Source organism: Cydia strobilella, chromosome 5, assembly GCF_947568885.1.
Source record: "Cydia strobilella chromosome 5, ilCydStro3.1, whole genome shotgun sequence".
Lineage (NCBI taxonomy): Eukaryota > Metazoa > Arthropoda > Insecta > Lepidoptera > Tortricidae > Cydia > Cydia strobilella.
Genome location: NC_086045.1, coordinates 7,921,807 through 7,945,900, shown reverse-complemented (window position 1 = coordinate 7,945,900; position 24,094 = coordinate 7,921,807). Strand labels below are relative to the sequence as shown.

Here is a 24,094-nt window from a genome sequence, read left to right as displayed (position 1 = left end):
ACGGCGGCATCTAGTTAGCGTAGTTTCTGTGTATTCAGTCGTGGCCGGGGCAGCGTAATAACATTTTCATTTGTGCTCACGCTACAATAAACAACTCACGTCCCTCGCCTTTAGACAAAGACTCCGTCGTGAATTATGTACGTGTTAAAAGTAAACTGAAAGTGCCGCGTTGTGTGGCTGTTAATATAAATCATTGCTTATGTTTTCCGTTTGCGTTGGGGAAATTAAGTGCTAGTGGAAACTGTTCGCAATCTCGGAGTTGAGTGAACGCCGCGCCGTGTGGCTATTTCTTGAAGCGCAATCTAGCAGCTTGCATGTGCATGTCTTAAACAAATGGTACGCGTAATGCAGTCTGCTGAACCCATTTGTATACACTTGTATGTGCCATAACTGGAAATATTATTTTATGTATCTCTTCATTCATACATTTTATTGCTAATTTAAAAATATTTGTGTAATATGTACATGATAAATGTGCCGTATTTATTTATGTACATTGAATTTTATGTACATTTTTTTATATTGAATGTATTTCAAATGGTTCAACTCTTTTTAAATAGAGTTAAAAACCCACATATTGTTGTATTTTTATGTTGCTTGCAAGTGTTGTGGTGTCGTAATTCGTTAGTTGTAAACAGCGCCACGGCTTGTCGCGGCATTATGCAGAGCAGGGATCTATCTTAGCATCAGTTTTTTTTTATGTTTTAATATTTTTGGACATTAATAAATGTATCTTCTTTTTAGGGTTCCGTACCCAAAGGGTAAAAACGGAACCCTATTACTAAGAATCCGCTGTCTGTCTGTCCGTCTGTCATGGTTGTATCTCATGAACCGTGATAGCTAGACAGTTGAAATTTTTACAGATGATGTATTTCTGTTGCCGCTATAACAACAAATACTAAAAACAGAATAAAATAAATATTTAAGTGGGTTAACATACAACAAACGTGTTTTCTTTGCCGTTTTTGGGTTATGGCACGGAACCCTTCGTGCGCAAGTCCGACTCTCACTTGGCCGGTTTTTTCTCTAATTAATAAATGTAGAACTAATTAAATCATATGAATTGTAATGTTTGTTTTACATAACATACGGCAAATAAAAATATGGTTTCGCATAGCGCATAATAAATGCTGAAGGGGATGGGCTGATCCCTTGTCAGTTCGTTTGAAATAGGTATAATAAAAGTTATTTTGAGCAAAACTTTCATCCAAGCCACAAAATAGCAACAGAGCTGAACGCTAAAGGTAACATTTGGATGGCAACTGCAGCTCCATTGCTGCGGCCTTGACGCGGGCGCTGGGCGCTGTTCAATTTCCTTAATACACTGACGGATGAATGTCATGATCGCGGCAGTAATGCGGCGGCAACCGTCACCTATATTATGTAGGAAATTGACAGATACAGTGGTAGCATCAACGCCGCTGCAGTAATGTCGCCACAGTAGTGCAGCTGCAGTAGCCATCGGAATATTACCTTTAAGTTGACAGTACATGTGTAGGTACTAATGTCTCATACGGTAATTACCCTAATGAATAAAATAAATAAATATTAAAGGAGATCCTTACACAAATTGACTAAGCTCAAGCTTTATTAAATGATCAATAGCCATTAAGGCTAAAATCACGAATTACTCAAACAGCTTAAACAGCCCGCGCAGCATGGTTTCCCCTATCACTAAGTCCGTCACTTTCGCACTCACATACTTGTTAGAACGTCACAGGCATGGTGATAAGCGTACCGTGCTACGACTCCAGGCCAATTCTGGTTCTAAACGGTATTTGATTAATGGCGTCATGCTATCTTCTAAGGTAAAATAACAAAGTAGTACAATTCATGGTAGTCGGTTCATTAGTACCTGTTGCTTAGTGATGTAGATGGGCTTGTTGATAATGATCCATGTAACGGTCTCGAAGCAGGCGGGAGCTGTCGTGGAGCCATCGTAAGTCATGTAATAGTCGGTGTCGGGCAGCAGGCCCCGCACCGACAGCTTGTTTATTGGCATCTCCGCTCCTGGCACAGAATAAATAATAGTACTAGGTACAGAAAGTTATTACGACAGATATGACCGCAAGGTGGCGCAAGCGCGAGCAGGCGTCCGTTCCGTAGTAGCGGTGCGCGGCAATTACTATAGCTAGACACCAAAATTGCTGTGGGCCGCATGTACTTATAGCGACGTATCGAAATCGCGGAGTGAGCCACGCCTGCTCCTGGTAAGTTAGAGTTCAATGATCACTATAGTCGAATACACCTCAAAAAAAATTATTCAACATTACTGTATAGTCTTCATCTTCTCAAATGACTTTTTCGTCTAAGACAGCAATCCGTTAAACAAAAGCCATTGTCTCCTTTGTGCGAGCGGTAGCATGCAATCGAGTGTTCAAGAAGTTCGCCTTTGCGAGTCATAGGCGCATGGCACACTGCATCCGATTCGCTCCGATGTTTGAGCGAGACAACGTTATACGCGTGTTATAGCGACATCCTGCTCGCACGTCGGAGCTACGTGCGAATCGGTGCAGCAGTGTGCTAAGCATCTTATTAGGATTCAAACTCGCAACTATCTAGGGTCGATGTCAACGACCACAGTGTGGATAGCTATAGGTATGTATACAAAATACCGCTAGGTATATAAATAGATTCAACGAAAACATTTTTCTCATAAGACAAATGCCGTGCCTACATTTTGTCCGTTAGATGGAATTCAGGTAGAATAAATTAGAGACGTGGCTAGCATTTGATTTATGAGTATGACTTTTAACGATATCCGAAGTGGCTATTAGTTGTCGGACAGCAGCAACTGTATGTCAGAGGGCCTACACCGCGAACCACGTTCGACGTGTTGCCTCTCTGTCGCACTTTGTTAATTCGTACGTAAGTGTGACAAGGAGGCAACACGTAGAACGTGGTTCGCGGTAGGCCCCCAGATTATCCGCGCGATCGGATTGATGTATAAGTAGTATACTGGCACTTGACAGTAGTAATGCTACGTAAGTCTATGTAAACACAAGCATTTAAATAATTATATATAGAACGAAAGTAAAGTTAATTAATTAATCGGTGAAGTTGAAACTAGCTTTGGGGTCATTCCATACGAAAACATCAATTGGGATGTGCTACATGGCTTTACGATTACAGCACGTTTAGGTACCTGTGAGTCAAAAAAGCAAAAAAAAAAACGATTAAGTGCAGAGAATAAATAATATTGCTTCTAGTGGGACATTAAAAAACAGGTAAGCAAATTAAAATATATAAAGCCGGTACTGACCAGAAGTGAATCAAGTAAGATAAAATATTACTTACATCGGAATTACGTGAATAAAACTTACTTAAATATTTGAATAGTACGATCAAAATATTTAAAAATCATGAAATACAAAATTTTATGAAAATCAGGTGTTTTCATATGGAATGAACCCTTGTTTTGATCGATTAAATGGCTTTGTTGTAAGCATCTTACTCTTGACAGTAGAATACCTAAATCTAAATCGCAGTATTCCGAGATCTCAGTATTCCGGGATAAACTTTCAGAATGCAGTAAATTGAAGCAAGCGAATGTTTAATTGTTTCATATACCTACCTCTACCTTATATAAATAATTAAATAGCGTTAATGGCAATGCGGTATCTGGGTCAAAAACATTTTAAGGAACACATTAGAAAAAGGTCAGTTTTGTGGACAATACAATAAAAGTTAACGATTCTGGAAAATAGATATTCCGGTTTTACTTATTTGAGTCTCAAGTACTGAAAAAATCTATCCCGCCTTTAAAGGTGCCGCCTAAAAATTAGCTTTAGATTTCCTTAAATTTGCGATGTCTACAGGAAAGACGCGAACGAGTTTGCTATAAAATGTGTACGACCCATCTCGCAAATACTGAGATTAATTACTATTAAATACCGAGAATCTAGTTTAGGTATAAACGTTACAATCAAATGTATCTACGAGACAGTCTAAGATCCCGATTCTGATTGGTGATTTTTGCGGTGTCAGCATGGTTGCATTTTTATCACCTGTCACTATGCCTGTCACTTTCGCACTTACGGACTTGTTAGAACGTGACAGGCGATAAAAATGCTACCGCGCTAAGCCCGCTGTTCCAGAAATGTCACTGTTGACGGTTGACAGATCATAACCATAACAAGAAAATATAATCAGAATCGGGCTCGTAGACGCTTCGACGTTAGTGTTGTTTTAGTTAGTCGCTTACCCCCATATTTAATATTTTCTAGTTCTTCAGTCAAAATCCTTAATTCAGGATTTGATAAATCTCCGAGCTGTAACAGTACATATTTTCTATTCGTAATTGTTGGAGAAGGATAAACTAAAACTTATATACATACAAATTATAACTATAAATATCAATATAATATAAACATTATAATACATAATCTTCAAAAACCATTAATGAAAAGTAATTAAACGCTGCCCGAATGGAATTCTGACCCGATAGTGACTAGCATTATAGTTTTTAGTTTCACCCAGGCAGTTCTTAATTTGAACTAATAGTTTCGGTGGATAATCCAATGGTGCGCAGAAAATTCCAATTTCCTTAATTAATCCCGCAGTTTGGGTTGAACCTATGAATAGGTGCGGTCAGACACTATTTCGATATTTCCAATTACTATAAAAGCATACTTGGGTAAATAAAATTTAACAATTAATAAAAGCATTTCCTTGCTTAGTACATTATTGCGTCGCTACTTTGCTTTGAGTTATTATTGGGCGGATCACGCAACTTAAATGGCCTCTTAGCCTGGTAATGACTGCCTACGAAGCTGGAGGTCCCGGGTTCGAATCCCAGTAAGGGCATTTATTTGTGTGTTCAACGCAGATATTAGCTACTCCATAGTTTTCTATGTATTTAAGTATTTGTCTATATATATTTTATATAATTATATCGTCGTAGTCGTACCCACAACACAAGGCTTAGTGAGTTTACTGTGGGACAAGGTCAATCTGTGTAAGATTGTTCAGTAATATTTATTTAATATATTTGTTAATATTTTCTACACTAACTTTAATGAATCAAATGCTTAACGTTACCTGTAGGAGAAGCGAGATCGAAACAATCCCTTGAGCTTTGTGCAGAGCTTCAGAGAAATTTGAATAAAGCTGCGAATTGAAACCAAATATTTGAATCTGCAACAATGGAAAAGTTTGAATTAATAACGGGTCTTACAATGTGTTTCAGTATATGGTTTGCAGCATTATACTGCACAAGAAACGTCCCTCAGACCTTTTGGTAAAACAATTTAATGTAAACCTTCTTGAGTTGTGCCTGGCCGTGGGAGATTTTTTTTACTGTTCCATCCAGAGACAGCGTAGGTATGACAGACGAATTTTCGATTTCGAGGTGCCAAGTGAAATTATTCCAGGGGTTATTTCCACAGACCGGTGACGCGGTGAAAGTGCAAGCGGTCATCTCTACCCTAGCAGCCCACCCAAAGTGCTCACGTCTTAGGGAAGTAGCCCACATTTTAGGGTTCTGTAACCAAAGGGTAAAAACGGGACCCTATTATTAAGACTCCGCTGTCCGTCCGTCTGTCTGTCTGTCTGTTCGTCTGTCACCAGGCTATATCTCATGAACCGTGATAGCTAGACAGGTGAAATTTTCACAAATGGTGTATTTCTGTTGCCACTATAACAACAAATACTAAAAACAGAATAAAATAAATATTTAAGTGGGGCTCCCATACAACAAACGTGATTTTTTTTGCCGTTTTTTGCGTAATGGTACGGAACCCTTCGTGCGCGAGTCAGATTCGCACTTGTTTCTATTTGCATTACGATTTACGCGATTTATCTTCAAATAGCTCTCCTCAACGTGTTTCTTGTTTTTATTTCATTAAATTAATACATTTATTAAATTATTATACTGGTCAGCAGTAGGAGACACTACGTGCCCGTACAGTACACCGTATACTCAAAAGCGCAACGATATTGTTCTATATCTCCAAATTGTCTTTACCTTTTTATTAAACATTTTGTGGCGAACCTCTTTGGTCGGTTTACGTCCGCCTGCGAACGCAGGCCGCTAAGCCGATTATGTACTTCTCGTTAATCAAAAACTGACTGATGAAAAATAATTGTTCTTTGATTTTGTCAGAAGAAAATATAATTAGTTTTCTTTCTTATTTGTTAATTGATTATTTATTCATACCAAAAATAGAAGTCCCACAATTTCATTAAGTTGCAATTTATATACAACTTGTATATAAATTGCAACAACAACAACAGACTTTTTTTTATTTCATTAGTTGTTGCTACAGCTAATGATTTGTTGATTTGTAGGTATACATATATTCAGTGCAAGGTAAATAGCTGATGAAATGTTGATAAAAACAATATAGCGATCAACTGCCATGATTTAAATTCTTTAAAAAGACATACCAAATTATTTATTTGTATAGATTTTTTCTCGCTTGTCAAAAGATAAAGTGAAAAATGTACACCAGAATGAGCACATGATTTTGGGATTTAAAGTGGCTGCGTAAGAATTTGTCACATAAATAAACACAAATCGCGCTTGAGTTGGCTCGCAGTCGTTCGTCGGGATTACGTTTGGGATTTCGGCGTCTCCGTGTCGGAGCCGGCCGATGCGTGTGAAAACATCTGTTACGCCATCTTTTGAGACCTCTCGAAAGAATCTTTGATAAAATTTACTGTCGGAGTAACGTGTTTATTCGGCAATGTAACTTTGTGAAGGCTTACTTTCTTGCTAGATAAATAAATGTTTTGTAAGTAGAAGAAGGAAATGATTTGTTGAAAGAAGCTAAATATATGACTGTTTAAGTCTAAGAAGCTAAGAATATTTAGGAAAATAAAGCCTGACCACTGACCAGTAATATATGATCATTGTCAAGAGGGCGCTGTTATTCTATAATATATGTATAGGGTGACAGGTTCAGTATAGTATGAAAAAAAATAGTTCCAGTGAAATTCCGCAACATGGCGCGTGACCATAATATCCTTGTCTGACTTTAGAAATACATTAACTATGTTATAAGTTCTGATATAACAATAGTTGTACCTGTTGTTTTTTTGGGGTTAATTTAAACCAAACAAACTAAATTAAACATTTACAAAAATAACATTCCTACTCTCCTATTTACCATAAAAATAAAAATAAATGTTATTTCTCTCACACCGTTTAAATAAATAAAAAAAATTGCACAAAAGGTGAACAGAACTACAAATGAAGTCCATACTATTAAAAGGAATAAGTTTGTTGCTTACCTCAGCAGGAAACGAATACCCGTTGATGGCATGTTCAGAACCAAATTGATCATGAAGACCGTAATGTATATGTATTTCGTGAAACTGATATTTATAGGAGAGCGGGCCTCCAGTGATGTTGATGTGGTGTCGAGTCTCGTTCTCCACCGTGAATATCACGGAGTGACCCGTGTTGCTTATCAGTCCATTTATCTGCGAGCAATAAACGCCTTAGCAATAAATTGAGGTTAACAAATTGAATAATTACCTGAAATAAATGTTGAATTCGTAATGTGGATAAAATTTATTGCCTTGGTTTAAAATAAATCATGCGTTGTTCGTTAAATAAGTTAATTGTACCTGCTACAAAAATATATAAAAGCTACAAAATTGCTGATGTGAAACTCGATTTCGTTTGAAAACCAGCTTTTTCTGCGTAGAATGATGATTTTTATGGATTAAATCTATCATATCCTCGTCCTGTCAGGTGTGCAAAGCTCCTCGCTTCGGGCAAACTCGGCTCCGTTCGGCTCAGCATTGCTCCGAGCAATTATTAGGGTTGGCACAACTTGACGTCCCTTTGCGTGCACGACCACAGATAAGATAATGACTTGAATTTTGACAACCCTAAATAGCCGAAAGGGATAGTGCCATATATTAGAAAGGGATAGCATGATCCGACCCTGAATCGCTGTCAAACTTCGGTTTTGTAGGAAGGTTCCTTTCTGTACGGTAGTACTATTACTTATTCTGTGGTCCTGCCCAATGTGAGTCCTAAAGGATATGCATATTCCATTTTTAGAAAGTTATGAATGAAAAGCCTGGATAGGTTGAGGTTACACTGAAATATCTTTTTTTTATTTAAAATGTGAAACAACAATTTGGTTTAAATTTCAATGGCTTGCAGGACGTAAGGTAACTGAGTATGGCGGGCAGGACGATGCTATATCCTTCTCCGGAACTTAAACTATGTATCTCCATACCCAATGTCATCTAAATTGGTGTACACGAACAGAGATAACAGAGTAATTTTGCATTTAACTTTATAACTAAATTGGTAACATGGCTGAATTTGTTTATTATCTAACCCGACTACACTGCCAGCAAACTTGTATTTACCTCTTAGTTAAAAATACTTAATAATAATGAGATCTGTTTAAAAAAAGGAATGTCACACTCGCAAATATCATGGTAATAAGATTTGACAACTTTACTGACTGAGAGTGGCTGACATTCGCTTGATCGTGCAGAATTTTCCAGGTAAATGTACTTATAGATAAAAATAAAACATAATATCTATAATATTATAATTAATTATGATATATGGGTTTGTACATGGATATTTCAGTATCGTAATGAAAAGTTAGAATTTGGGTCCACGGGCTATTATACTCACCCTATGCTTATCTATATGTAAGAAACGTAGATTGGGGTCAAACAGCAGTTTGTCCGGCTCCAGGTTGACCGGTGACTGACGCCGGCCCTTGTTGCAGAGAGACCATTCTGGGTTGATTAAACCCCAGAACGCTGGCCCTGTTACATAGATAATGATTTGTAAAAATTACCTACATTTCGAAATATAATTTCGCTAATCATTTAATACGCGACGACTTTTAACACCATACATTAAAGCGAATATTACTTTGGTATAATGCCCGGTTTATGTCAGAGTCAAAATCGTTTCTATGTATACATTCTATTTACTTGTTTTAGGGTTCCGTAGCCAAATGGCAAAAAACGGAACCTTTATAGATTCGTCATGTCTGTCTGTCTGTCTGTCTGTCCGTCCGTATGTCACAGCCACTTTTCTCTGAAACTATAAGAACTATACTGTTGAAACTTGGTAAGTAGATGTATTCTGTGAACCGCATTAAGATTTTCACACAAAAATAGAAAAAAAAACCGGCCAAGTGCGAGTCGGACTCGCGTTCCAAGGGTTCCGTACATTACACAATTTAAACAATGTATTTTTTATGGGAAATGTCTGTAAAAAACCCGTAGGGGTCGGATAAAAAACTAAGTAATTAAGTCCGACTCACGCTTGACTGCACATTTCTAATAGGTTTTCCGGTGATCTATAGGTAAAGATCTATTTTGTGTATTTTTTTCGAAATTTTTGACCCAGTAGTTTCGGAGATAAAGGGGGGAATGGTAATTTTTTGCCTATTTTCTTGAATAACTTCTAAACTATTTATCTTAAAATTATTAAAAAAAAATATTTGAGATTCTCACAATGAGCTCTTTCATTTGATATGCAACACCATATAGTTTGATAAACTTTATTTTTTAATTTTCTCATTTACCCCCCAAAAGTAGCCCCCCTGTTTAAAATTAATTTATTTACGTTACATGTCCATCTTTGGGTCACACCTACATATGTGTACCAAATTTCAACTTGACCAATTGGTAGTTTCGGAGAAAATAGGCTGTGACAGACGGACAGACAGACAGACAGACAGACGCACGAGTGATCCTATAAGGGTTCCGTTTTTTCCTTTTGAGGTACGGAACCCTAACAAGAAATTTTGGGGGTTCCCCATACTTTGAACTGAAACTCGAAATTTTTTTTTTATCAAACCCATACGTGTGGGGTATCTATGGGTCTTCAAAAATGATATTGAGGTATCTAATATCATTTTTGTCTAAACTGAATAGTTTGCGCGAGAGACACTTCCAAAGTGGTAAAATGTGCGTCCCCCCTGTAACTTCTAAAATAAGAGAATGATAAAACTGAAAAAAATATATGATGTACATTACCATGCAAACTTCCACTGAAAATTGGTTTGAACGAGATCTAGTAAGTGGTTTTTTTGAATACGTCATAAATCGTAAACCGCAATTATTTACCTTTCACTCACGTTTCACATAAAAAATACATTGTTAAAATTATGTAATGTACGGAACCCTCGGTGCGCGAGTCCGACTCGCACTTGGCCGGTTTTTTATTTTAAACTATCACTTGTTTTTTTAATACTTCTGAAAAAAAAAACATTGTGCTACATTTTATCAGCTACGGTCGCTTACGGTTCCCCTCCCTGGTGTCATATTTCAAAGATGAATACCTACCGGAAGACCTTTTTCCATTAAATAAACAGTGAATGCATCCTACCTTTGTGATAGTGTATTCCAAACCATTAACGTATGCTTACAAAATGAAAGTTAATAGCAAGAGTACAATATTTATTATTTATAGTACAATTATTTTACTCTGTTTTTTAGCATACGTAAATAATATTGCAATATACTGCTTAATTGAGTTTTACATATTACTCAATTACCATTCGATATGCCAAAGTACTCCAATAGGGAAACTATGAAAGTAGCCAAAGTGCTTTGGAACGCATTCACGGTTTTATTATTTACGACCTTGAAAATTGCATGGAAGCCGGCGCAGCGGTTGCGGTCACGCCCACTTTATGGCCACGCGTTAGCGAACTTTCCTTTAAATGCTTTTTGCGTTCAGAACTATATTTACACATGATTTAGGTACTTAAATTATGATAGTTGGCAGTACCAGGTATTTGCATTGTAGAATACACTACAACTAGAAACTAAAATTATAAATTCAATTAAAATTGGGCCGTTATCTTGTTTTTAGCTTAGTATCCATCAAGAGAAGGCAGAGAAGCTGATAGTACCTAATAATGGACATAAAATTATCACTTGCACCCCAATTTTAGTCGGTAGTGCCGGATTAACGAGATGTTACTGTACTTGTATATATATATATATATATTTGTATAAATATTATAGAACAATTTTACACATATTGTCCTAGTCCCACAGTAAGCTCAATAAGGTTCGTGTTGTGAGTACTAAATAGACGACTAATGGCGAAACGCGTTACTGGCCTGAATTAGCTGTTAATCGTTTGTATTTATCTGTCATTTTGACTTATGTATTTGTAAGAAAGGGATAAAACATAATTTAATTAAATCAAGCACGTAAAATTTTATGAATAAGGGGATTAATCTATATATATAAATGCACGTGTCCTGATTGACTTAGTGACTGACTGACTCATCAGCGCAGAGGCGAAACTACAAAAGATAAAAAGTTGAAATTTGCACATCAGGTTGCATTTTTAAAGTGTACAAGAGATAGGAAGCGATTTCGAGAAATTCAACCCCTAAGGGGGTTAAAAAGGGGATGAAAATTTGTTTGGGTTTTAGGTTTTATTTTAAGCTAGGAATTTGAAACTGCAAAAAGATATTTTATAAAAAAAGCAAGAAAACTCATTTCAGCGTTTTTGAAAACCAGAAGTACTTTCAGAGTTATTGAGGAGAAACGTTAAAACCCGCGCGATCGCCAAATCTTCCGTTGCATAAGTTTCGCGCGGCGCACCATATCTTTCGTTCCTTTCTAATTTCCTGGCTTGATTTCTTTTGACGTAGGTAAGGCAGATGAATAGAAAGCAACATTTCTTTAAATATCGCCTAAGTACCAGGTATAAAAATACTTGAGCGGGTATCAATATACATTTTATGCAACAATGAAAAAAAAAAGTTCATTGTTACACAAGTAATATGCAATCCCCAAAGAGAATAATAATCAGGAACAGTGTGAAATATAAGTACGCGAATGACGCGATAACACACCTCACAATTTTGCCAGTAACGCGATATGAATACAAGATAAATCGCCCGTATAAATTTCGCGTCACGTAAACTGCTAAAAATGTTATCTGCACGAGAAATTGATACGGCTGGCAAACGTAATGTTTTGCGTCGCTTGTGGTAGGTCAATGGAATATCCGAGTACTAATAAAATGAGGGTTGCGTTGGTATGTTGGTATTTTGATGGGACTGCGTTTGTGGATTCTATCAAATCAAAACCTATTATTCGGCTTTATCCACTTGTTACTAATTTTGTTACAGTGCCTACTGTTTAACGCTGAGCGGAGTAAATACCTATATTGTCCAGTTTATAATTAAATGTAATTTAATTTAGTTTTCAATGCTAATGGGTTTTGTAAAACAATTATCTTTAAATGTGCCATTTTCAGGGCTAACGTCCTACTTCGTCGATATGAAGTTATTAGTAGGTAGTCCCTAAAACAACACAACATAAGCTATCTACTGGCGAAAAAAAATGAAATCTCAATGTATAATAGACTAATAGTTATATTTTTTTTAAATCTTTAAAGTTACACGAGTCATAAAACGACATCAGAGAAAGTCAAGATTTTTTATAAAAATTACATGAGACTGATTCTTATAACTAAATACTTTTAATACATCATTATGTTAAACATTAAGTAATTACTTAGTGTAATAGTAAAAGTTTAAATTACTTAGACACTAATTTAAACTGACTATTTTTACTCATTATTACTTACTTACAACGGGACTTAATCGCGTAAAATTAAGTTTCAAATTTACCTTCGACGTTTCGAGGACGTCATTGTATCCTTGTCGTGTCTTCTTCCAGACCACTTTCATTGATACTTTTATATCATTCGTTTGTTCTTATGTTACGGTGTCAAATTTTATTTATTTATTTCGACAACACACATGTTTCCCACTTTGGTGATTATGTGGTCCATACACTTAAAATTGAATACAGATAAGAAAAAAACTAGACAAGTGCATGTAGGACATGCAAAAGGGCGTAACTTCACGAGACAGATATACTTACGTCGTTTTAAAAAAAAGATACGTTTTAAACTGATCATATCGAAAATAATTTTCGTAGAAAAGATTTATAAAGCCTTCTTTTTTTTAAATTTCTACGACAATATTTCAGATTTTCGGAGCGATTATTTCCAAAAGTATTCACGAAATCAATAAATGTTATTTTTAAAAACCTATCGAATGATTGACACATGTTGATTATACTTGAATTTTTTTTTCTCTTCTTGTTACTTACATGTATGGAGTGCTTCCTCAAGAAATATATACATATTTATATATTAACTTCTAAACTAATAAGTAGCGGCTCACGAAATACACCAATGTTCTAAATTTCATTCAAATACAGCGTGTCTCCCACCATGGGACTTTAAATGCAGGGCTCACTGGATTGTATGTACGTGTAATTTTGACTGACATCCTAATTTGTAATGCATTTTTTTTATTCAAGACCCTATAAGATGCTTAAATTAGTCATTAGAGCGTTACAATCAAAGTAATAGATTCTTTGGAGTATCTGGTAAGTATCAGTTTTTGTCAAAACCCGATGTCAACAGCAGTTACAGACGCTAAAAATGCTTTTTATAATGCACCTAAGTGTTTATGCATCTAATAGAATGAATATCTATATAAATGCAAACTGAAGTAAAACGGGTAAAACAGTGCAAGCTCACCTGAGATGCCGTCGTAGGTCCACCATTCCTCCCAGCTGACGCCACTCACGGCTGCAATCAAACCGACTCTAATTAAGTCTGCACAATTCTCATTATGAACACTCTCGACTAGCCGCCTCGAGAATGAAGCGGCGGGCGGGCACGTGCTCTCTGCTTATAAATTCTTCATACTTCATTTGGCGTCCTTGGAAGAAGAACGTTGGAAGAAACAACGGAAATAGTACACCTAAGCGACTTTCTTTCGTGTGCGATTTAAAGCTCGTGGGGTTATATCCGTACAATGCAACGGCGCAAATCTAAAATGTCATATAAACATTTGCTTTCCAATTGTCATTATTACATTTGTGAGATGTGAGATTTTCGTAGCAATACTGTAGCACACCTGCGTTCGTAGCGGTTGTGTAAACATGCAGTAGTGAGGATTAGTAGTTTAACACTGTTTGCGGGAAACGGGACTAGAAAGAAACTGGGGCTGAAATAAATGGACAGAATTCCAACTGCAATATGTATTGAAAATCCGCCTGATTGAAAACCGGACCTTGCATGAATTGCACTTAAAAGTAGTTTGTCCTCAGGTACTTAATATACGATTCCGTACTTGCGAAACAATCTAACTGGCCATCATTTTTTTTTGACGTAAGTGGTGTTGAACAATTAAAACGGAGAACACACAATCTCGCGTTTTGCCACCTGCGCTCTCATAAAAATATATATTACACATACATGTTTATTTAATGTTTAAGTAGCAAGTAACTTTTTAGTAAATTGAAAGTATTATTAATAAAACCTGCATTAAAATAATAATTTCTTAAAATTATGTGGACACTAAAACAATTTTAGTACTATCGCGTACCCTGCTATAGGTACGCGCCTTTAATTCATACCGAGCTCAGCAATATCTCTCTTAGCATGTAGCACGTGGGTGACGTGGGACGAACTATTGACCGTATAGACTAGTGGGATTGCATTCTGCTACTGTGATATTCAATTTTAAAAAATACACAAACAAAAAATTCTAAAATTTCGTATCTGGGGGCATCTTTTATACAATCTGCTTTTACTGATTCCCCTTACAAACTTCAACCCTCTTTTCCCCCCTAATGCCCTTTTCCACCCCATTTCACCCTTACAGAGTGATTTTGGGGTTGAAAATTATTCTATATCATTCCCCATAACAAAGACTGTCTACATACCAAATTTTAACTAAATCGGTACAGCGGTTATTGATTCCCCATACAAAATTCCGACCCCTTTTCACCCCCTTAGGGGCTAAAAATTTCAAGTTTTTGAATTTTTTTGTGTTTGTGTACTAAGACTATCTTACATACCAAATTCAGCTTCCTAGGACTTCAGGAAGTAGGTACCCTAAAGGTTTAGATGATCATCAGTGAGTGAGTGACGAAATCGGGGTTTTTAGATATGAATAAAATTTAAAGTATAAAAGATATGCAATTGAAAATTTTTATGATTAATAAGTCCACTATTGGCATCATATCCCGAAAATTTTGTTTATCTGGTGTAATCCAAACCCAAGTTATGAGGGTTCCAAAAAACGACGACGCGCTTCAAGAAAAGGTAGGTAGTGGCCTTGCGCTTCGCTTTGCTCGTCTTAATTAAGAAGTTGATCAACTCTGTTTTATGTGACATCCGCTTAGTATGACGTAGGTATGTATTTGTCACTTTCTTTCGATGTCATTATATGCGGATTCTACTGAACCTATAAACTACTAAAAGCTGCAAAATTTTAAGATTAAAACGGTCTCGGCTTACGAAAGGATTTGCAGAAGATTTAAAATTTCTAATATCAGGTTCCTGAAGTTCTCTTAATTAAGATTATGAGATTATTATACTCATAATAGTTAAAAGCAATTAATTCAAAAATACTCCGACTCCTACAAACTGCCTACTCATCAAATAAAACAAAAACGAATATTGAATTTATAACATCCCGACGCCGACGTTTCGAACACAGCGTTCGTGGTCAACAGTGTTTGTGTTGGATGATGTTGGACATTCTGAGTATAAAAGTAATAGTTTTCAATTCCATATCAACTCAAATGCATTTTTAATTTGATGCATGTTAATTACAAGAGCTAATGTTTTATGTGTCCCGCCGAGTTTCTTGCTGGTCCCATATTGGGATACCCTCCTAGATATTGGAGGGAATTAAATCTTCTCGGGTCAGAGGTGTAGAGTTAGAGCCGGCGTAGCTTTATCGCGTATATCTTTACTTAAAAATAGTTGTAATGTATAACTAGCCTTATGAGCCGATTTTGCATGTACAAGCAGCCTTCAAGTTTATAGTTTATTATGGTTTATTATTTTTGTATGTGGTTAGTTTTTCCTCAGTCACCCGTTGACCACGAACGCTGTAAAGGGATTGAAACGTCGGGATGCATTATGAATTCAATATACGCGATATAATCCGTTTTTATAGTCATAATTCATGAGTAACTATCGCGGTAACCGAAGACAATATTGTGCCTACTCATCGTTTACATCAATTATTTATAATATAGGTATTATTTCATTAAAGTAACATTTCAAATTTTATTAAACTGTACTTATATTCTATAAATAGTAAATACAGATGTCAATCACAATGAAAAAATCAACGATGATCAACTCTGGCCAACGTGGGACTCGAGCCACATCTGTATTTACAATTTTTATGTTTCTCTGTTTTGTATAATTTTCTATTTGTGTGTACTAACGAATAAATTATTTCTATTATATTCAATATAGATTGTAATAATGTGGTAAGTACGTCCTACAATAAAAAAGGAAAAATGTACTTATATTGTTTAAGTTTAGTTCAGAATGGCGTTCTCGTGTTAAGATGAGCATAAAAAACTTTGAAGACGCTCGTCTCATTGAACTTGATGCGAAACGTCAGATACGTAAGTTCCGGCCGAAACCCTCCTATAATTATACTTACAATCTAAGGAGAGACTTCGCCTCCTTATGCGTGTTCTACCGCTTGTACAATGGGCTGTGCTCTGAAGAACTGTTTGACATGATGCCAACGGCCGCTTTCTATCACCGCACCGCTCGCCATCGGCAGGGTGTTCATCCTGACACCCTAGCACCTAAATGGTCGCGTACTGTGCGGTTTAAGAGGAATTTCCTCCCGCGTACGCTTCGGCTGTGGAATGAGCTCCATGCCGAGGTTTTCCCGATGGGCTACAGTATGGGGTTCTTCAAAAAAGGAGTGTACAGGTTTTTAAAGGGTCGGCAACGTGCGTGTAATATCTCCGGTGTTGCAGGCGTCCATAGGCTACGGTAACTGCTTACCATCAGGCGGGCCGTATGCTTGATTGCCACCGACGTGGTATAAAAAAAAACAATGATTCTGGTCAGCTTTACTGCCCCACCTGCGATGAGTTTTTAAAAATAAGTTCGGCTTTGCCAGCCATAACAGAGCACACGCTCGTAATTAGCTAGGGTAGCCGTTGCCGATTACGGCGATAGGAAGCAACCATAATATATATATGTCATGGAAATACCAAAACGGCGCGATACACCGGCATTTTGAACAATCCTTCATTGCGTTTCTAATCGAATTGAAACTGTAATTTCATTCGGGTCGGGGTGGAGCATGTCATTTGTGTATGAAAACCTATTACTTATTTTGTGGCCTAGTGAAAAACAATACAATTCAATATCTACATATATTATATTATTCTTTATTCTTATTCTTTACAATTTATTTTATTTTCAAAACCAGGGGAGGAGGGCGGGTGTGTATTTTATTGGTATGAACGCCACAACTATCGAGAAGTAACAGCAATATTTAATCACAATAGCTATTTATGCAACAAGTGCGGAAAGTGTATGATTTCCGAGGAGTGGAATTTTATGTATGTATAAAGGAATACGAGTCGGAAATCATCTTTACGCACGTGTATCATACAATGTTTTACTATGCATTGTGCGAGTAAATAAAAAAACATATCATGGCAAATAAGTTTAATTATTAAAAGGAGTACGTGTTTTAAATCGACACGAGTTGCAAATTACCTATTCGCACGTGTATCGTACAACGTTTTACAGTACATATGGCCCTTTAAACTTTCGATATATGCACTAGTGCGAAAAAGTAGCATCATATGTACTGTAAAAAAAATTGAAAACAAAAAGCACTAGTGCGGAAAAGTAGTACTTTCCGCATGATATGACTCCGTGGGAAACGCACTTATCGAGCAGATGCATTGTAAACATATTTTTAATTCTGAATGCCGCTGCAGTAGTTATACATTACCGATCCATACGAGATAGTTTTTCCCATAACTTACAAAATACACAAACACAACAACCATGAAAACACAAGCAAAAGCCTGCATTCGAAACATACACCGATCTCGAAACTTACTCGATACACGGTTGATTTATGATTTTAATTTAAATTTTTGCATTCGCTAGGCGAAGTTGGCCACGGTCGCGCCGCCTGCATCGCAAATATATGTCGCGCTCCACGATCGTTTCCCGTCTGCATTCGATACAGCTTGAACGAACCGTCGACTTTTAATCTTTTAATGCTACTCAACAAACTCCGGCCTTCGGGAATACGCTTTCATGTATTCGAAATATTGCTCATCGGCGTATTTAAGTATACTAGATAGGTACCTTTTGTACTTGCGTTGGTACGAGTAGTATGTTTGCGTCTGAATGGTCTATAAAGATTCTCGATTTTCTGGTAGTACGTGAAATCATGCCTTATGGGGTATTGCATGCCTTTGAATTACCCCAGTATGCTAGTGCTGTTATGCTGACGTTGTGTAGCCAATTTTACCTAATATTTAATAGTATAATACCTATCTTTCTTTGTTTATTATGGACATATGTAGACAGGTACCTGTACCATATACGAGAATCCAAGAATGTTTCAGAAATAAACATGTGTAAACATGTGTGCCGACGGCAGCGAGCCGCGCGCAGGCGTCGGCGGCGGCGGCGCTGGCGGCCGCGCTGCGCCGCTACACCTCGCTCAACCACCCCGCGCAGGCCGCGCGTGCCGTGCTCGCCAACCAGCACCAGATCCAGCAGGTATACTCTCTACTAGCGGCGGGGTAGGGCTGCGCGCCGACGGCAGCGAGCCGCGCGCAGGCGTCGGCGGCGGCGGCGCTGGCGGCCGCGCTGCGCCGCTACACCTCGCTCAACCACCTCGCGCAGGCCGCGCGTGCCGTGCTCGCCAACCAGCACCAGTAGGTAATGTGAAAAATGATGCTAATATTTGAATAATCGATGATCGGCTTACGAAAGGATTTGCAGAAGATTTTTTGAAATTTCTAATATCAGGTTCCTGAAGTTCTCTTAATTAAGATTATGAGATTATTATACTCATAATAGTTAAAAGCAATTAATTCAAAAATACTCCGACTCCTACAAACTGCCTACTCATCAAATAAAACAAAAACGAATATTGAATTTATAACATCCCGACGCCGACGTTTCGAACACAGCGTTCGTGGTCAACAGTGTTTGTGTTGGATGATGTTGGACATTCTGAGTATAAAAGTAATAGTTTTCAATTCCATATCAACTCAAATGCATTTTTAATTTGATGCATGTTAATTACAAGAGCTAATGTTTTATGTGTCCCGCCGAGTTTCTTGCTGGTCCCATATTGGGATACCCTCCTAGATATTGGAGGGAATTAAATCTTCTCGGGTCAGAGGTGTAGAGTTAGAGCCGGCGTAGCTTTATCGCGTATATCTTTACTTAAAAATAGTTGTAATGTATAACTAGCCTTATGAGCCGATTTTGCATGTACAAGCAGCCTTCAAGTTTATAGTTTATTATGGTTTATTATTTTTGTATGTGGTTAGTTTTTCCTCAGTCACCCGTTGACCACGAACGCTGTAAAGGGATTGAAACGTCGGGATGCATTATGAATTCAATATACGCGATATAATCCGTTTTTATAGTCATAATTCATGAGTAACTATCGCGGTAACCGAAGACAATATTGTGCCTACTCATCGTTTACATCAATTATTTATAATATAGGTATTATTTCATTAAAGTAACATTTCAAATTTTATTAAACTGTACTTATATTCTATAAATAGTAAATACAGATGTCAATCACAATGAAAAAATCAACGATGATCAACTCTGGCCAACGTGGGACTCGAGCCACATCTGTATTTACAATTTTTATGTTTCTCTGTTTTGTATAATTTTCTATTTGTGTGTGCTAACGAATAAATTATTTCTATTATATTCAATATAGATTGTAATAATGTGGTAAGTACGTCCTACAATAAAAAAGGAAAAATGTACTTATATTGTTTAAGTTTAGTTCAGAATGGCGTTCTCGTGTTAAGATGAGCATAAAAAACTTTGAAGACGCTCGTCTCATTGAACTTGATGCGAAACGTCAGATACGTAAGTTCCGGCCGAAACCCTCCTATAATTATACTTACAATCTAAGGAGAGACTTCGCCTCCTTATGCGTGTTCTACCGCTTGTACAATGGGCTGTGCTCTGAAGAACTGTTTGACATGATGCCAACGGCCGCTTTCTATCACCGCACCGCTCGCCATCGGCAGGGTGTTCATCCTGACACCCTAGCACCTAAATGGTCGCGTACTGTGCGGTTTAAGAGGAATTTCCTCCCGCGTACGCTTCGGCTGTGGAATGAGCTCCATGCCGAGGTTTTCCCGATGGGCTACAGTATGGGGTTCTTCAAAAAAGGAGTGTACAGGTTTTTAAAGGGTCGGCAACGTGCGTGTAATATCTCCGGTGTTGCAGGCGTCCATAGGCTACGGTAACTGCTTACCATCAGGCGGGCCGTATGCTTGATTGCCACCGACGTGGTATAAAAAAAAACAATGATTCTGGTCAGCTTTACTGCCCCACCTGCGATGAGTTTTTAAAAATAAGTTCGGCTTTGCCAGCCATAACAGAGCACACGCTCGTAATTAGCTAGGGTAGCCGTTGCCGATTACGGCGATAGGAAGCAACCATAATATATATATGTCATGGAAATACCAAAACGGCGCGATACACCGGCATTTTGAACAATCCTTCATTGCGTTTCTAATCGAATTGAAACTGTAATTTCATTCGGGTCGGGGTGGAGCATGTCATTTGTGTATGAAAACCTATTACTTATTTTGTGGCCTAGTGAAAAACAATACAATTCAATATCTACATATATTATATTATTCTTTATTCTTATTCTTTACAATTTATTTTATTTTCAAAACCAGGGGAGGAGGGCGGGTGTGTATTTTATTGGTATGAACGCCACAACTATCGAGAAGTAACAGCAATATTTAATCACAATAGCTATTTATGCAACAAGTGCGGAAAGTGTATGATTTCCGAGGAGTGGAATTTTATGTATGTATAAAGGAATACGAGTCGGAAATCATCTTTACGCACGTGTATCATACAATGTTTTACTATGCATTGTGCGAGTAAATAAAAAAACATATCATGGCAAATAAGTTTAATTATTAAAAGGAGTACGTGTTTTAAATCGACACGAGTTGCAAATTACCTATTCGCACGTGTATCGTACAACGTTTTACAGTACATATGGCCCTTTAAACTTTCGATATATGCACTAGTGCGAAAAAGTAGCATCATATGTACTGTAAAAAAAATTGAAAACAAAAAGCACTAGTGCGGAAAAGTAGTACTTTCCGCATGATATGACTCCGTGGGAAACGCACTTATCGAGCAGATGCATTGTAAACATATTTTTAATTCTGAATGCCGCTGCAGTAGTTATACATTACCGATCCATACGAGATAGTTTTTCCCATAACTTACAAAATACACAAACACAACAACCATGAAAACACAAGCAAAAGCCTGCATTCGAAACATACACCGATCTCGAAACTTACTCGATACACGGTTGATTTATGATTTTAATTTAAATTTTTGCATTCGCTAGGCGAAGTTGGCCACGGTCGCGCCGCCTGCATCGCAAATATATGTCGCGCTCCACGATCGTTTCCCGTCTGCATTCGATACAGCTTGAACGAACCGTCGACTTTTAATCTTTTAATGCTACTCAACAAACTCCGGCCTTCGGGAATACGCTTTCATGTATTCGAAATATTGCTCATCGGCGTATTTAAGTATACTAGATAGGTACCTTTTGTACTTGCGTTGGTACGAGTAGTATGTTTGCGTCTGAATGGTCTATAAAGATTCTCGATTTTCTGGTAGTACGTGAAATCATGCCTTATGGGGTATTGCATGCCTTTGAATTACCCCAGTATGCTAGTGCTGTTATGCTGACGTTGTGTAGCCAATTTTACCTAATATTTAATAGTATAATACCTATCTTTCTTTGTTTATTATGGACATATGTAGACAGGTACCTGTACCATATACGAGAATCCAAGAATGTTTCAGAAATAAACATGTGTAAACATGTGTGCCGACGGCAGCGAGCCGCGCGCAGGCGTCGGCGGCGGCGGCGCTGGCGGCCGCGCTGCGCCGCTACACCTCGCTCAACCACCCCGCGCAGGCCGCGCGTGCCGTGCTCGCCAACCAGCACCAGATCCAGCAGGTATACTCTCTACTAGCGGCGGGGTAGGGCTGCGCGCCGACGGCAGCGAGCCGCGCGCAGGCGTCGGCGGCGGCGGCGCTGGCGGCCGCGCTGCGCCGCTACACCTCGCTCAACCACCTCGCGCAGGCCGCGCGTGCCGTGCTCGCCAACCAGCACCAGTAGGTAATGTGAAAAATGATGCTAATATTTAGTTGTTTTCTCATGTTAGCTGGTTGAATTGACTTATTTGGATTTGGTTTATTATGTTTTTTTCAGGTAGTATTTTTCTCACGTTGGTGTGGTAAAAATTGTGTGTTTCACTCAGTAGCAAAGTTTGTTTAATCCTCGCCTTGAGACACTCGCAACACTCAAAATTCAATTTTTCGAACCACTCGCTATGCTTAATATTAGAACACGTTAAACAACAACTTTGCCCCTTTAGTGTAGTGTGTATTAACAGATGCAGGTGCAAGTTGCTGACGCCTCAGCTCTCAGGTGCCAGTATAGGGAAAGTTAACGTGAGCCCAAATAAACCTAGGTACTTTATACAAGTAAGTTCTTATTGTAGGTACATATTAAATACGGTCTCATTTATATTATTTATTATTATTATTATTATTCAGAGCCCACTGTGTCCCACTGCTGGGCAAAGGCCTCCCCCCTCTTTTTCCACTCGTTTCTCATTTATATACTAAAACTAATTAATTAATTTAATTGAATAACTAAAAATCATGTTTAAAATAAAATTAAAAGACATTTATAAATTTTTTTAAACATAAAATTAAATAATAGTATAATTTGATACAACTGCACAAGGTATGTCAAAAACGAACAGTAAAGTGTAAGTACTTTTTCACCAAGTTAAAGAAAATGTTAGCAACACAAAAGTAAAAATATGATATTCATATATCAAAAGACAATAAAATATTCGCTTCGTGCGAATTCTAACCCGCAAGATTCTGGGCCTGGGATAGGTACCGGCCCAGTCGCAGTTATGAAACAAAGAGACCGATTCTAACGTCTAACGCAACAATTTGTAAAGGTTTTGGTTTTGTTTTGATACAACATTGATGATCGAATACGTTGATCATTGCGCGCGACATACAATCGGACTTTCGTGCAAAATTTACATGTCAAAAGTTACAGTTCACTAAACTGGTAATTTACTAGTCAAAAATGAGTTATATTTTTGTACTTAAAGTATACTTAATATTGAAAAAATTGCTTAGTGGTGGTTTGAACTTGCGAACTTCTGGGTTAGACTCTAATGCAGCAGTGATCGGGGTTTCGATGCCAATCCCCTGTATATCAAGTTAAAATATACTCATGGACAAATTTAGAGGGACGCAAAAAAAACCGGACAAGTGCGAGTCGGACTCGCCCACCGAGGGTTCCGTACTTTGTTGTTGTAGCGGCAATAAAAATATATCACCTGTGAAAATTTCAACTGTCTAGCTATCACGGTTCATGAGATACAGCCTGGTGCCGACAGATAGACGGACAGATGGACAGAAGGACACACGGACAGACGGACAGCGGAGTCTTAGTAATAGGGTCCCGTGTTTATCCTTTGGGTACGGAACGGTAAAGGTTTATTTACTGGATTACAGCACCTAAAGTAATTTCAAAAATAGTAATTAAACTTTTTTTTTGCGTTCCTTTTAAATCTGTCCGTGAGTGTAATAGTGTGCTTTTTTGTGTAGGTACATAACATATTTATAAAATACAGGAAATTTAAAAAGCAGTTATTAAGGTCATTCACCCCGAGTGGCAACGAAAACCCAGATCACTGCTAATAGCTGAACTATCGATTTCGATCACTTATTTCTTATTTACACATCTTACGAATGTGCTAAACATTACTAATTACCTAATATTGCACGCTTCGGGGTGTTACTATAAATAAGAATCTACCCGAAACTGGATAATACATATGGTAACAATATTGAAATGTTTATACATTGTTGCGTTTCGCGAACGCGATTGGAACGTGAAAGAGCGAAGTACCCGCCTGGGAAATGCCAGTCAGCGTCTGCCTTAACTCTGCCGAGTCTGGAGCTAGC

General features: G+C 37.7%; 1 protein-coding gene across 1 annotated transcript in view; it reads right to left on the bottom strand.

Moving 5' to 3' along the window:
* The window catches only part of LOC134741415 (carbonic anhydrase-related protein 10), a 50,732-nt gene that overhangs the window by 3,738 nt on the left and 22,900 nt on the right, over window positions 1-24,094 (bottom strand). Inside the window, exons 3-8 of the mRNA XM_063674186.1 lie at window positions 13,517-13,567; window positions 8,609-8,745; window positions 7,234-7,425; window positions 5,041-5,136; window positions 4,205-4,271; window positions 1,856-2,010 (exon numbers count right to left, since the gene is read on the bottom strand). Of these exons, the coding sequence (XP_063530256.1) occupies window positions 1,856-2,010; window positions 4,205-4,271; window positions 5,041-5,136; window positions 7,234-7,425; window positions 8,609-8,745; window positions 13,517-13,567 (698 nt within the window). The remainder of the gene's footprint in view (window positions 1-1,855; window positions 2,011-4,204; window positions 4,272-5,040; window positions 5,137-7,233; window positions 7,426-8,608; window positions 8,746-13,516; window positions 13,568-24,094) is intronic.